Here is a 15,422-nt window from a genome sequence, read left to right as displayed (position 1 = left end):
ATTGTTTGGCCTGGCTGCCGGTTTGAGGTCCATGCATGGGACCTGGGACGAAGTCCTCATTTTGTGGCCGTTCTGGAAAATGCTTCCTAAGCTGATCGATATGGCAACGAACGAATTGCCCACCCTCTAGGCCCACTTCGTATGAGAGAGGGCCTGAAGTTTTGATGATTTTCCCTGGCACCCACAAGTTCACATGCCCATAGTTCCGGGCCCACACCCCTTCACCCACTTGCAACCCCCTCGGGGGTCTTGGGCGAGAGGCCTCTGCTGCCACCCGGTCTGGGTGCAACCTGTCCAGTTTCGTGATTAGTCGCCTCCCCCAGCGCAGCTCTGCTGGGCTTTTGCCCATTGCCGTGCACGGAGTTGAATGCTGGCAGAGCAAAAAGTCGGCCAATCTGTGGTGCCAGTCCCCAGTCACTATGCGCTTCAATGATTCTTTTGTGGTGCACACCATTCATTCGGCTTGCCCGTTACTGGACGGATGAAACGGAGCCGATGTCGCATGCCTAATGAAGTTTGCCCTCAGGAAGCCCTGAAATTCTGCCGCAGTGAATTGGGCCCCGTTATCAGACACTACGACGTCCGGTAGCCCGTGCATTGCAAAGAGTTTCCTAAGCACCTGGATGGTCCTAGCAGTAGTCATATTTGTGATTGGTATAACTTCCAGCCATTTAGAGTGGCTGTCGACCACTATAAGAAATAACTGTCCCTGAAAGGGACCAGCGAAGTCTATATGAATCCTCGACCAAGGGGTGTGTGTTTCCTCCCATCTATGGACAGGAGCGTGTGGCATTTCAGGCCTAGACTGTTGACACGTGTAACACCCGTGTACTTGAGCTTCAATAGCTTTATCTAATCCGGGCCACCATAAATATCTTTGTGCCAATGCTTTCATGCGAACAATACCCGGATGACCTTCATGAAGCGATTGCAATACCCTGTCCCTTAATGAGGTGGGAACAATGACATATAAATTCAATAAATCTAATCTAATCTAATCTAATCTAATCTAATCTAATCTAATCTAATCTAATCTAATCTAATCTAACCCTGCTCCCCCATAGAATACAACCCTTATGAGCTGAGAGCTCGTGTCTACGTGTGAAGTAGCTCTGGAACTCTGGTCCAGGGCTTTTTTCTAGCCACCCCATTTGGACCCAAGATAGCACTCTGCTTAGAGTCTTGTCTGCCGCCATTTCTGCAGCTATGTCCCCTGTGTGGCGGGGAAACTGGCAAGTCGTGAATGGACAAACGTGGGCCACTGGGGCCAGATCTGGCTCAATTTGAGACAGTGGAAGCCTGCTTAGGCCATCTGCTTGGCCCATATCCTTGCCGGGTTTGTGAATTAGCTTAAAGCTGTAAGCCGATAAAAAAATAGACCATCTTAACATTCTAGGGGATAAGATGTGGGGTGTCTGTCTGTAGTGAATAACCCCAATAACGGTTTATGGTCTGTGAAGACCGCGAAGTCCCTGCCATACAAGTAGTCGTGGAATTTTTTTACTCCACCTACTATGGCCAATGCCTCCTTATCAATTTGTGCGTATTTACGCTCTGCGGAGGACAGTGTCCTGGATTAGAAAGCCATCGGGACTTGAGTCCCATCGCTGTCCAAGTGACTTAGGACAGCCCCCACCCCGTATGAGGACGCGTCACATGCAAGGCACACGGGCATCGATTCCTTAAAATGAGTGATCGTTGAATTGACGGACAGTAGGGCCTTCAATGCTTGAAAGCTGCTTTCGTGAACATTAGTCCACTTCCACACAGTATTTTTATCCAAGAGCCGGTGTAACGGCTCTACCACTGCGGCCTTATTAGGAAGGAACGCATGGTAAAAATTTAGGAAGTCTAGGAATGCCTGAAGTTCTCCCTTCGTTTTGGGGCTGGGTGCCATCTGGATAGCTTTCACCTTTGACTCAGCAGGGTGGATGCCGTCAGCATCGATACGGAAACCCAAGAACTCAGTTGAAGGGACTCCAATACTACACTTATTCTTCTTAAGCTTAAGGCCTGCTTCACAAAGCCTTTGAAGGACAGCTCTGAGCCTCCTTGCCAGCACCTCAGTGGACTCACCGGCGATGAGCATATCATCGAAATAGGGGCAAACCCCCGGAATGCCCTTGAGCGTTCACTCCATAATGCCTTGAAAAATGCCAGGAGCTACGCTGACCCCGAATTGCAGGCATTTTACTTTAAACGCCCCCTTGTGGGTTACAATTGTCTGCCTCAGCTGTGTCCTCATCCACAGGAAGCTGTTGTTAGGCCTGGGCCAAATCTAATTTTGCAAAAATAGTACCACCTTGCAAGGACGCCAGGATGTGACTTACTACTGGTACTGGGTACGCATGCTGTTTGTGTGGACGATTAATTGTGCATTTGTAATAGTCACAGATTCTGACCTTCCCATTGGCTTTTAGTGGCGTGACAATTGGGGTCTCCCATTCACCCCAATCTATGGGCTGAAGTACCCCCTGTTCTACGAGTTTATCTAACTCGGCGTCTATCTTGTGTTTAAGAGCAAATGGCACTCTATGAGGTTTAATCCTGACCAGTGCTACAGTAGGATCTAATTTAAATCTTATTGGCGGGCCCGTGTACGTCCCCAGACCTTAGTCAAACGCATCTGCGAATTCCTCGCATACTGTTGCTAGACTCGCAATTTGCGTCTGGTTGATTCCGGTCACTTGGATGCCTAGTGTATCAAACCAATCGAGCCCGATCAGGCTCGTTCACTGACCCCCTACTACGACAAAATCCAGGTGCCCAGAAAACCCTTTAAATTTGACGGCCAGTGTGGCCTCACCCTTGACTACAATTCTGGCATTCTGGAAATCGGTCAGTATAATGTCAGATGGCCTCAGCTTGGCCCATCTCTTGCTGCGATTGCATATGAAATTAAATGTCTCAAGTGATATAATGGATATGGCTGAGCCCATGTCCATCTCCATCTTGCAAGGGACTCCTTGCAGTTCCACCTGAAGTCTAAACTTCGGCTTAATAGGGCGGCAAGTTCCCATGCAGCAAATGCTTCTGCGGCTGGAGCAAAACCCTACGCTATAATGCCCCGAGGCCCCAGTACCTCTCCTAATCGGAATGTCCGACTGGCGATTCGATTGCCGTTCCCTCTGGCGACCTCTGCAGACGGACGCAATGTGGCCGGTCTTCCCGCAGGCCCGGTATGTGGTTGTCCAGAACCTACAGTCCATGTGTTGGTGGCGGCCACCACACCCTGGGCACCTAAGGAAGGGATCTGCCTTGTAAGCCACCCTTTGTTGCTTGTCACTGTGACGCTGTTGGTCGTTGTGTCTTTGTAGCTTGTCAACTTCCTTGTTGTCTTTGGGGTCTTCCGCATGTTCGGCTTCCTTGTGGTGGATGGCTTCCTCGTGCTGTGCTGTTTTGGCAGGCCGCATGGCTCGTATGGCCCCGCCGGCGGCTTCGTCCACCATGATCTCTTTCAATACATCTGGGAATGACAGGGTCTCTTTGGCGAAGAGTTTTTGCTGTAACTCTCGATTCCAGAGGCCGCAGACGAGCCGGTCCCGGAGCCTCTCCTCTACATCAGAGAACTGACACAGGCGTGAGGCCTGCCTCAACCCTGCAATGAATATAGACGCTTTTCACCTTGTTGCTGAACCCTCTGTTCGAACGCGTGGCGCCAAGCAATTACCGACAGTTTGGGCTGGAAATGGTCGCCGAGCCGTTTCTTCAAGTCCACAAACGTTACAGACTCCAATGGCATCGGCGCAAACAAGTTCTCCACAATGTCAAACGTGGCTGGGCCGCAAACACACAGGAGCGTAGTGGCCTTCAGGTCGTCCTTGGCGACTTGATTGGCGCGGAGATAGTTCTCAACCCTGGATAGATACAAAGACCATCTTTCCAGGTGAGCTATATCAAATTCTTCCAGCTTTCTGACCTTTGCCATTTCTGTTGGTCTTCGTGGCTGGGGCTCGTCGTCTTCTTATCCTGCTCCTCCGTATGCCCAGGGACTGGTCCTCTGGGCGGGTGGTCGCTAGCGTGGCTATGCTAGGCCGACCGTAGGGGGGGAATTGCTTTTCCCTCCAGGCACATACCAGCCTCTCCCCTAGTGACTCTCAGCTCTGTTGGAGAAGCAGGATACCACCTTCGTCACCAGTGTTATATACTGGGTTTTTTGCTTGATTGAAGAGACGAGGCGAGTGAGTTCAGCAAGAATCATTCTTTATTTGCTTACAGGAACTGAACTGAGAAACAGGGCTGCGAATGCAGCTATTTATACCCTGGCCTCTAGGTGGCGGCCAATAGGTTTAAAGCAGGGGTGTCAAACTCAATTTCATTGAGGGCCGCATCAGCATTGCGGTTGCCCTCAGGGGGCCGGGTGGGTATGGCCAGGGTGGGCATGGCCTACTGGGTGGGTGTGGCTAGAGTGCATATGGCCTACTGGGTGGGCGTGGCCAGCTCTACATCGTTTGCATCAAGGGTGCCTATGGAGGCCTGGGCAGGAGTGGGACAGATCTGAGGGTCTCTGGCAGAAGGAGGGTCTCAGGGCCAAGGCAGTGGGGGCCGTTCCCTCACTGTTTCCAGGATGGCTTCGCGGGCCACATGAAACCATTTCGCGGGCCGCATCCGGCCCCCGGGCCTTGTGTTTGACATGTCTGGTTTAAAGCAACCTATTGCTGCCCTAGAAGCAGCCAATGGCGGCTCTGGAGATGGCATATAAATGTAATAAAAAAAATGAATAATCTTGCTTGTCATCCATTTGTTCCTGCTGCAGGCTGATAACACAGCTCATGCTGTATAGTCAGTGTAATCCAAGTGAATGTGTACCATTCCCTGGTAAGTAGTTCCAAAGGATGGATCAGGTAATCTTTTGTGCTTATGTGTAGGACTTTTACAACTATAGCAACAGCAGCAGCTTTCCTGGCTAGAAATTCCTATCAAAGATTAGCACATAGTTAGACCATATGTGGCCTACCATGCACACTAGGTTTCTTGATTTTTTTTTTAAATTAAACAAATACATGCCACCAACTTCTAGAGGCATATTTAACTGAAGTAATGACTGGTCCCCACAGTTAAATATGCCTTTAGAAGTTGGTGCTTTGCATTGTGTTGGCTTTCCAACTTATTTACTGCCTTTAGTTCTTTTGCAGAAAATGTTGATTCTTTTCTGTCTCCAAGGCATAGCTGTTTTAGTCAGGATAAATATTTCAGTATTTGGAAAGAGATAGATTTCATCGTTGAGGTAACATATTATATAAAGCAATTATTTAGCTGGAATATGTTCAGATTAATTTTCATTAATAAATGGACTGGTGGTTTTAAGGATATCTGAAATGCATCTCCAAAAAGCTTTCTAAAGCTTGCATCAATATTGTATATGTCATCATCTGTCAACATTGACTATAGTACTGTGCAATGTTGGTGTAGGTCAGGGATAGGCAACCTCGGCTCTTTTATGACTCATGGACTTCAACTCCCAGAATTCCTGAGTCAGCTGACTCAGGAATTCTGGGAGTTGAAGTCCATGAGTCATAAAAGAGCCGAGGTTGCCTACCCCTGGTGTAGTAGGTCTTTTTCAGATACAGTGAAGATTTTTGGAATATCGTGCAACATCCTGTATAAGAGTATGACTTTGCTTTGTCTAGGGGTTTCATTGCTCCAGATAAGTCTTGGGAGTCTCTTGCTTATAACATTTATTTAAACAATAGGCCAGCCTTTGGCCTATAGTTGAGCATATTTGTTGGAAAAAATAAAGGACAAACTTGAAAAAAGGACTTACCTGAAAGAAGCTTGGAAGGGTAAAAAAGTGTTTATAATTTTGCTTTGAAAAGGAAAATTCAAGAGCAAAACCAAGAAAACTACAAAATGCATATTCTAAAAAGGGCAATTCAATCTCCATATTTCATATGAATGTGAAAGACATTTATATGGTAAAAGATAAATGACCAAAATAAAGAACAAAAATGAATTTCTGAAAAATAAATAAAACCAAAGGACTGCTTTTTGAAATAAAAGGCTAATTTTAATAATGTCATTGTAATACTGTATAGCCATGCTACAATGTAAGTCCCTACAGAAATGTGATATTGTATATACAGCTGCAAAAAAAGTCAATGCAGTCAGTCCTAGCCTACATTAATGGAGGAATAGAATCAAGATCACTTGAAGTGTTAATACCACTCTATAATGCCTTGGTAGGACCACACTTGGAATATCTAGTTTTGATTGCCACAATGTAAAAAATATGTTAAGACTCTAGAAAGAGTGCAGAGAAGAGCAACAAAGATGATTAGGGGACTGGAGGCTAAAACATATAAGGAACGGCTGCTGGAATTGGGTATGTGTAGTTTAATGAAGAGAAGGGCGAGGGGGGACATGATAGCAGTGTTCCAATATCTCAGGGGTTGCCACAAAGAAGAGGGAGTCAAGCTATTCTCTAAAGCACTGGAGGGCAGGACAAGAAGCAATAGATGGAAACTAATCAAGGCGAGAAGCAACCTAGAACTAGGGAGAAATATCCTAACAGTGAGGACAATTAACCAGTGGAACAACCTGCCTCCAGAAGTTGTGAATGCTCCAAGACTGGAAGTTTTTAAGAACAGATTGTACAACTATTTGTCTGAAACGATATAGGGCTTCCTGCCTGAGCAGGGTGTGGGACTAGAAGACCTCCAAGGTCCCTTCCAACTCTTTTTCTATTATATTCCTAGTGATTCTATTTTCTCTTGCTATTGTTTTTCCATGAACAATCCTGTTAAGAGAATTGTCTGCCAGGATGGCAACTGGTATTTATTCCCAGTTTGGTGTTCGATCGGTTTTATTGCATTTCAAAGTGTGGCATTCATCAGGAATGATTCTTCAGATGCTGCTTCAAAATGCACCTTCAAATGAGTGAACAGAAAACACATAGATGCTTTGAATTACATTTAAAAATCAGCAATCTCACTAGAAACAAGCATGGTTGACCATCAAATTCAATGAATGAGAAGTGCGTGAAAGAAAACACTAAGAATCTCTCAGATCAGGGTCTTCTCTGTTTTTTCAAGTTAGCACTGTCACTATAGCTCTGCCCTCCCATTAATGTAACTGTAAGAGCTGATATGACGAATGTTCTTAAAAAGTTTTAGAAAATGCTGATAGTCACTACTGACAGTTTCATTGAGTTATGTTGTTGCAAAATGGATATTCGTCTCTTGAGACACTGATACCAGTAATGATGTGCTTATTCTTTTATTTTGCGTAATGATAGCAATAGCACTTAAGACATATACCACTTCACAGTGCTTTACAGCCCTCTCTAAGTAGTTTACAGAGTCAGTCTACTACCCTCAACATTTTACGGACCTCGGAAGGATGGAAGGCTGAATCAACTTTGAGCCAATCAGGATCGAACTCCTGGCAGTTGGCAGAATTAGCCTGCAATACTGCATTCTAACCATTGCGCCACCACTTAATGATCTGTTCAGTATGTAGATAGCTGAGATTCATTTTGATCCAACTCCTGATGAAAATTTATAACTAGCTATGTTCTGCTTTTATTGTTTTAAATCATTTTTAATTTTCTGAGTCTACAGATTGTTATCTGGCAGTGTGTGATAATTATAAAAAATATCAATATTTTTTGTTTGTAATGTAATGTCTATTTTTAAAACAATCTGTATGCATCTTCTTTTAAAAACATTCAGATTTTGTACTTTTATTGCAATTTAACTCATGTCGCTAGATTTCCCCCCCCAGTATTTGAGTTACACTACCAACATCAAACCACAAGATGGCAATAGTTTCTCAAAAGGGGAAAATTAAACAAGAAGTGATGAAGTTGTCTCAGTGATTCTTCATTTTGGAATTAAACCAAAACAACTCACAAAGGTGTCAAATGTTGTAAAATTCTGATGTTGCTGTGCTAACAATAAAATCTACTTAAAAAGAAAAATATACAAATATATTTCCAGTCAGAATTTGTATCTATATAGGAGTTTTCTTTTTTTTCTTTTTGGCTCTACTCTTGTGCCAAATTGTTAACCAAAGTATACAGAAATGGACATCATAGAAAATAAAATCTGTGATTGTGTATTTTGTTTTACTTATGTATATTTTAGGAACAATTGCATTTCCAAATCTACCTGCATTAGTTTTCTTCTTTTCTTATTGATGCCTACATGAAAAGAAATATATAAGAAAAGGACATATGTAATGAATTTTGATTTTGTTATTGTTATTGATCAGGTATTGCACTTATTTGAACAGAGCTGCCCTCCCTCCTTATATAGTAAAATGCTCTCCTTTGATACATAATTATAATTTAATTATTAGTAGAGGATATCCCATTTATAAACAATAATTGCTATAATAATGGTTAATTTTATTTTTAAGCTGCCATACTCCACTCTGTTATTACAGGTTGAGGGATGCAGAGCAAAATTAGCTGACTGTAGTGGATCAGGCTGTTATAAATAGGCTGGCAACAGCTCTCCAAACCCAGCATAGGGAATCTCTTGTGATGGACAGGCAAATACTGCCCAGGGAAGTTTTTTATCCAGCCCTCAAGTTTCTTACAGGAAATTTGCTTTGCTTTGGCATGGGCAAAAGGACAGGTAGACCAGTAAAAAATGTAGTATATGTAGAGCTTATATTTGGCATTGTTGGATTGCACCACTCTTTCCTGGCATTAGTAGTCAGCATTCTGAGCAGAAGAACGTAGGAGAAAAGTGAGGAAGATTCCAAAGTTGAAGACTTTTTGAAGTTCCCAAGTTCTTTCTTCCCTGAGATACTTTCTCTGGATCAGAGGTATAGGCAGTCTTAATATTTTGCTAATAGGTCCATAATACTTAAGTGGTGAGAACTGTAACCTAAAAATAACAGTTTGCCTAATGAATATGTGCAAATAGCAACTTTGCCATGGTAAAGAGGGCAAGAGTTTTGGGCCAATAGTGTTTTTCCTTCAGGACCTACGCAAGGCAAGTGAATAGCATCAATGATGACTGATATTAATTACCTTATTTCCCCCTAATAAGATATTAGTACTCCATATACTGAAAAATGATCAGATCAAGTTACTTTGTGATTAAATGACCCATCAGCTTTATATCAGATTATAAAGGTGCATAGCAAAAATTATGACATCATTAAGAAAATGAAATCAATGCCTTTACGTATACTTCATTCTGTTTTATACAGATTATTGGATAATTTCCATTGGGATTCCTTATGGTAATGTTTTGCAAAGTAGGCCTGGACATACTTAGGACATCAGGAAATCCAAGGGCCAAAGACTAGACTGGAAAGTTAAAAGAACATCCAGAACAAGGCAAACATAAGACACTTATGTATGTTGCAAAATTTACACCCATGTAGTCACCTTTTTACGTGCATCTTGAAACTGAACCATTCATGTTTTAAGAAGTCATTATGTTATGGCATTATCTTTTCCTTTCGAACTGCATAAAATATGAACAACTGTAGGCTTGTTTTCTGAGTCCATCTTGAAGTACACGTTCTGTATGTTCCTGTCTTGGATGGCAAACCTCAGACAAGGACTACAGAGGAAGTGTACAGAGTGCGCTTGAGATAACATGTGAAAAACAAGATCTTAAATTAGAAAGATAAGTTTATGGAATGCAGGAAACTGGAACATATATTAATCCTTGTGTTAATTGAAAGGGATAAGCAATAGATAAGGAAAAACAACCAATTTCGGGATGGCATGTAAACTGTTAATGTTTAACTGCTAAAGCTATTGTTTAAGACATACATATATGAGTGAATGTTAACCAATAAAGAACACAGCTGCTCAAGATTCGTGTGAGTCTCCTTTCATACTACACACAACAATGTAAAAATGAAGACATGACTGCTGTGAATGTGGAATTTCATTTGCATTTATTCAACAGTCCTTCCGAAACTCAAAAATGACATTTCTCTGATGGGGTGGAGAAGTGCCACAATATTTTTTACAAAGAATTAGCCAGTGTATAGACTTTTTCAAAGTACATCAAAGGTAGAAACCTATTACAAAATATGTAAAAAAAACAACAATACATTAGTGCAAGAGGTTATGACTTATCTGTATGGAGGCACTGAACAACAACATAATTGCAATACAAGCCCTTTGATTTATTCTCATGTCTTTAAGGGCTTTGGGGTTGATTTATGTTAGATAACATTTTCACAATAAATTAATGGGATTCCCATTACAAATCTGCCAATAACATAGAAAGATGTTGTCCATATAGAGGACCTAAATTAGGTGGTAAGTTACAATCTGCAATAAACCGGAACAATGGACTGCATACCAATAAGTCAATTAAAAGTAGAATCTGTATAAGGCAGGTGTTATTAATCAACAGTGATGGTTCATTTGTGGGGGCCAAATATCAGCCAGGAATCTTAGCTTCTCCTCAATTCTACAATCCCCTCTCTCTGGTTGAGTCTTGTTAAGTACAGGATGTTTCTATTATTTGCTGATTATCACACATTCCCTTATACCTTAACTGTTGTTAGTGCATTCTTCATATGGATATATCCTGAAAGGGACTGACTGCTTTAAACTTGATCACCAAGGGAAGAATAGCTTCTAGGTGCCCTTAAAAAATATGCTCATATTTACATTTTAAACTCCCCAATGGGCCATGTACTACATTACATAGAAATAATCTTCCCCATGTCCATTTCCCTTCCCCAAATAATTTTCTCTGAGATTACGTAAAATCTAATTAGGCTTCCTGAATATTCTACCACACCCATATATCAGAGTGTGTGAAATAAGTATTCTTAAAGAGTTCTACTTAACCTCATAGCTTCAGTATTCATTGAAAAAGGCATTCCTCAATTTTTGAGGCAGATTTTAAATGAAGGGCTGGTTCAGACAAGCTTGCATAATATTTAAATACTTTATAAATATTGTGATTTGCAACTGTGCAAACCAAGTACAGTAAACAATATTCAGCTCAATGCAGCTAGGAGACATAGGCAGATGTGCTTCTTGATGTGCTAGATGATATGAAGTGAGTAAAGGACAACAATGGGCTTTTTGTCCTACAGTTTACCCAAATGAGAAAATATACCGGTATATCATTACAAAGGAAGGGACGTGAGAATTACTTCTCACACAGTCAGTAGAAAGTAAGATATAGCAAAGAAAGGGCAGATGAAAACAACTCAAAAGCGAGGACCAAATAGCCTGGTATATAAATCAAGAACAAAAGTTAAATACGTTACAGAAAAATTAGATCTTGAATCAAAGCAGTGGAAGAAAGTTGATTAGGGATTTGCATTCTTTCCATTGAATACATACCGGCTGTTCCATTCCTTACCCTGTTATAGAAGATTCACTGTACGCTATAGATGCATGTTGTGGAGTCATCTATAATACAGGTAGTCCTCGACTTACAACCATAATTGAGCCCAAAATTTCTGTTTCTAAATGAGACATTTGTTAAGTGGGCTTTGTCCCATTTTGCAACTTTTCTTGCCACATTTCTTAAGTGAATCACTGCAGTTGTTAAGTTAGCAACACAGTTGTTAAGTAAATTTGGCTTCCCCATTGACTTTGCTTGTCAGAAGGTCGCAAAAGGGGATCACATGACCCCAGGATACTGCAAAGGTCATAAATGTGAGTCAGTTGCCAAGTGTCTGAATTTTGATTACATGACCATGGGGATGCTGCAATAGTCATATGTATGAAAAATGATCATAAGTCACTTTTTCCAGTGATGTTATAACTTTGGTCACTAAATGAACTGTTGTAAGTTGAGGATTGCCTGTCTATGGTGTAAAGACTAACAGTTATTACGGAAGACAGACAAACAAAAGACTAACAAAGCACATCCATGAACACCAATTAACAGTCAGAAGACATGATGAAAACTCCTTAATCTCACAACACAACACCTGGACTGGCTCAACCATAGTTTCAACTGGGTGAGCATCTTGGACAAAATTAAATCCAAAATATTTATATTTGGATATATTTCCTGCACATTTGGCAATCAGACAAATCCACCATCAATAGACATACAGAGATAAATCACATGTACATGCCATTCAAAAGAGACAATAACCTAAGAAGAAAACAAAAAGACCAGAATATATCCTCTCCAGCAGCCAAATAAGCAGGGAATAACACCAGGCAAACAATCAAATGGAAAACAATGCCCTACTCTAAGAACTACCAATGGAAAACCACCAAAACTGGCAGAGCAAGCTACTGTATATAAACAGTATACAAATAGCAAAGCCCACACTTACTTTATTTGCACTGATGTTATTATCTAGTTGGGTAATGAAACAACTGTAAGAAAACAACCAAGCTCAGAGAGCAGCGAGTTCACCCCTGAGCACCACATATTCTCTTCTACTGAAATTGTTGTTGGCCTACAGGTAAGTACAAATTACACCTTCCCCTCCTTATGCAAGTGATTGGACAGTAATTTCATCATAACTACAAAATTCCAGGGGAACAGGCATCAAGCCCCATTTTCCAGAATAATATGGTCTATAAGACAAAATATGTGAGATTTACCTTTAGTCTAGCCCTAGTAATTTATTTAAAGCTGGGATTTATTATAATACCAGAATATTTTAGACATGATTCTGTGGGTAGACTTTCATGGCACTATCTATTGAGCAATGTTGTGCTTCAGGGTAGAGTAACTAAACTAAACAACATATTTCCTAATGTCTTGCCAGCAATTGTGCCTGGCATTTTCAGAGGTAAAGCTGCCCAACATACAAACATATTAATACCCATGCAAAAATACTCCAAATTCTGCTTAACAGAAAGTGTGATTATCGATATGTACAGCTCCCCAACTTAGTGGTCTTCCCAAAATATTGGACTACAACTCCTATAGCTATTGGTAACTTTTACTTTTTGGCCATGGGGGGATTAAAAAGGATATGCAGAATACTGAAGCCCCAATGTGCAGTCAGAGAAAGCTCTTCAAAGATATGTCCAGACATATTTAGGACTTTTCCTAGAAACCTGTAAACTAGAAACTTGATTCTTAAAAACAACAACTGTGAGGTGAGATTTTTCAAGAAGTCAAGTTTTCATCTCCATGAAAACGATCATGTGGACACAAGAATTCATAACAACCTTCCCTGTACTTCCATTATGTCTACCTTGTATAAAGTAATAATGTTAATTGCTTAGTAACACAGAAAATTATTTCTTTGAAGTATCTCCGAAATAAAATGTAGTGTTAAGACAAAGTTTGAAAGTAGCATTATCAACATTTACAAAACTTAAGCAATTTTTTTACCAACCCCATCAAAACTTAAAAGTTTGGCATATTAATGTATGCAGTATGGTAGTGATTTGGGGAACACATAGTAACCAGCCTAGCTAAACATCTAACTGAGATAAAATCTATTTTCCCTCAATATCTTCTCAGGAAAGAATGATCCAAAAGTCACCTAGTCTACCTTTTAACTGGCAACTATAACTAAATCATGTCTAAAGAATAACTCTGGCATTTAAGTAAATTGCATAAAAGACTCACCAAGGGAAGTATACATTATTTAAACATTCTTCCTCAAAGATGGCATATAGGAAAACTCAGATCATGTGTCTTTCATTTGGAGTTCCCAGTGGTTCTCTCTACCTAGCTGAGAGGAAAGGCTGTTTAGAATTTGTCGCTGAGAGCCACAGGCAGGATAGAAACACAGAAAGTCTGGTGTCTCTTCTATACTTATCACCTGGAAAAAAATCCACTGAAGACTGAATTACCAGTTGTCAGGAAATGTCAAGTGTACAGTTGGAAAATACTTAACATGAATAGAATTTTGACAACTGGAACTGACAAAACACAGTTGTTTTTGTTAGGCATATGGTGATAGCCTACATAGTTGGGTTGAAAATATATAAACTATGATGTTGTGACTTTAAGATGTTAATTGGCCAATGGGTGTGTAAGTGTTCTCATGGCCATAAGAGGGAGCTAGGAACGTAGCTTCTTTCTCTCTCTGAATTTACTGCTCTCTCTACTATTACTGTTTTGCTGTACTGTTGGTTTACTACTGTGATAAACCTGAACTGTGTATTGACTTCTGGACTGGTAAGAAGACTTTGTATTTGGAATACTCCTTGGACTGTTACTATTGTGTATGACCTGGACTGTTTCTTTTTGACCGTGCATTTTTTGTTTTTTACACCACCTCAAAAGTAAAATACTTTTTGCTTTCACAACTCAGTGTACTCTTGTGGTTACTATGTGACTCTTACTGCTCTCAGTACCCTTCCTTGTCTGTGCAACTCTTTGCTAGCACAAGGAGACCTCTGCACAACAATTCCTAACAGTTTTGCTTTAAAAAGTACATTGGAACAGATGAAAACAGGCTTGAATGCAGTGCAAGCCTATATACTTAGTGTAATTCTACCCAAACTACTCAGCAAACATATCCCGCCCCCCCAATTTTTTTAAAAGTATGTTCAGAGAGGGAAATGACACTCCAAATACTTCTTGGTTCTTCGGACTACAGAAGGGAGGCACAGTGTTCCTTTTCTTCAATTCTTGTTGCTTTTATTGTTTTCAAAGAGCTACTTCTTCCTTTCATTGCACAGCACATTCCTTGGCATTGTCACTGTCTTCTCCCAAATTATCTGGATTCAAGCTTTTTTTCCTCTCTATTCCCACCTGAAAGAAAAACAAACTGGAAGTTGTGTGGAAAACAGCAAAAGGCCACCTAGTTTTTGTTTTGTATGCTTCGTTCAAGAATGACTTGTCCCAAAGCAAGAATGGGCAGTGTACTCCTCTGATTCACAGATGACAGGTATGCAGAACTGACTCCAGCAAAAGCAGATTCCTCCCAACATGGGAAGTAGTGATGGAAAAGAACACCAAACACCAAATTTAGTGGATATATAAATTTGAGAGGGGAGGATTCCCCAAATAATAAGTGGGGAAGTGGGGGAACAAAAAAAACAAAACAGGTATATACAATGTGCTTTTTCTTTCTCTCCATTAGATTGATGAACGCAAACATTATACTGAATACGGCATACTTATAAGGAAGCCCTGCTATTTGGATAACTTGTGGCAAAGTCTGATAGCTACTACTATTCTTTAAGATAAATTCTGGGAGCTGGTGTGGAAAGAGAACCAAGCTTTTGGGTTGGACCTCAGAAGGTCAGGAATAAACATTGATTCTTGTGAAATGGTACTGTCTAATTCAGATAAAAAGTGAAAGTGCCATATATGTTCAAAGAGTGTGCCATATTTCCAGTGGTGTTTTGGTGTGGGGAAAAATAGGCAATATATGATTCCAAACAGTACAGTAGTAGCCAAAATTGTGGAAACCTTTTGGGAAAAGTGTACAGTAGAAATGCCACCTTTGGTTAAGTTTCCACCACTTTTTCTTCTAATTTCTTTATAACTGTAGCCTTGTTCACTTAATAATACTATTTTACATCGCCTTCTGGGCAACCAGTCAACTCT

At 40.8% G+C, this 15,422-nt stretch overlaps 1 protein-coding gene across 1 annotated transcript in view; it reads right to left on the bottom strand.

Moving 5' to 3' along the window:
* Positions 1-9,852: 9,852 nt before the first annotated feature.
* Positions 9,853-15,422, bottom strand: part of LOC308661367 (stonin-2-like) — a 46,141-nt gene continuing 40,571 nt past the window's right edge. Inside the window, exon 4 of the mRNA XM_081316288.1 lies at positions 9,853-14,621. Coding sequence (XP_081172414.1) covers positions 14,538-14,621 — 84 coding nt within the window. The 3' untranslated portion in view covers positions 9,853-14,537. The remainder of the gene's footprint in view (positions 14,622-15,422) is intronic.

This window comes from Vipera berus (assembly GCF_964194415.1).
Source record: "Vipera berus genome assembly, chromosome: 1".
Taxonomy (NCBI): domain Eukaryota; kingdom Metazoa; phylum Chordata; class Lepidosauria; order Squamata; family Viperidae; genus Vipera; species Vipera berus.
The sequence above is the reverse complement of the archived record's forward strand: the minus strand, read 5'-3'. Positions and strand labels throughout refer to the sequence as shown.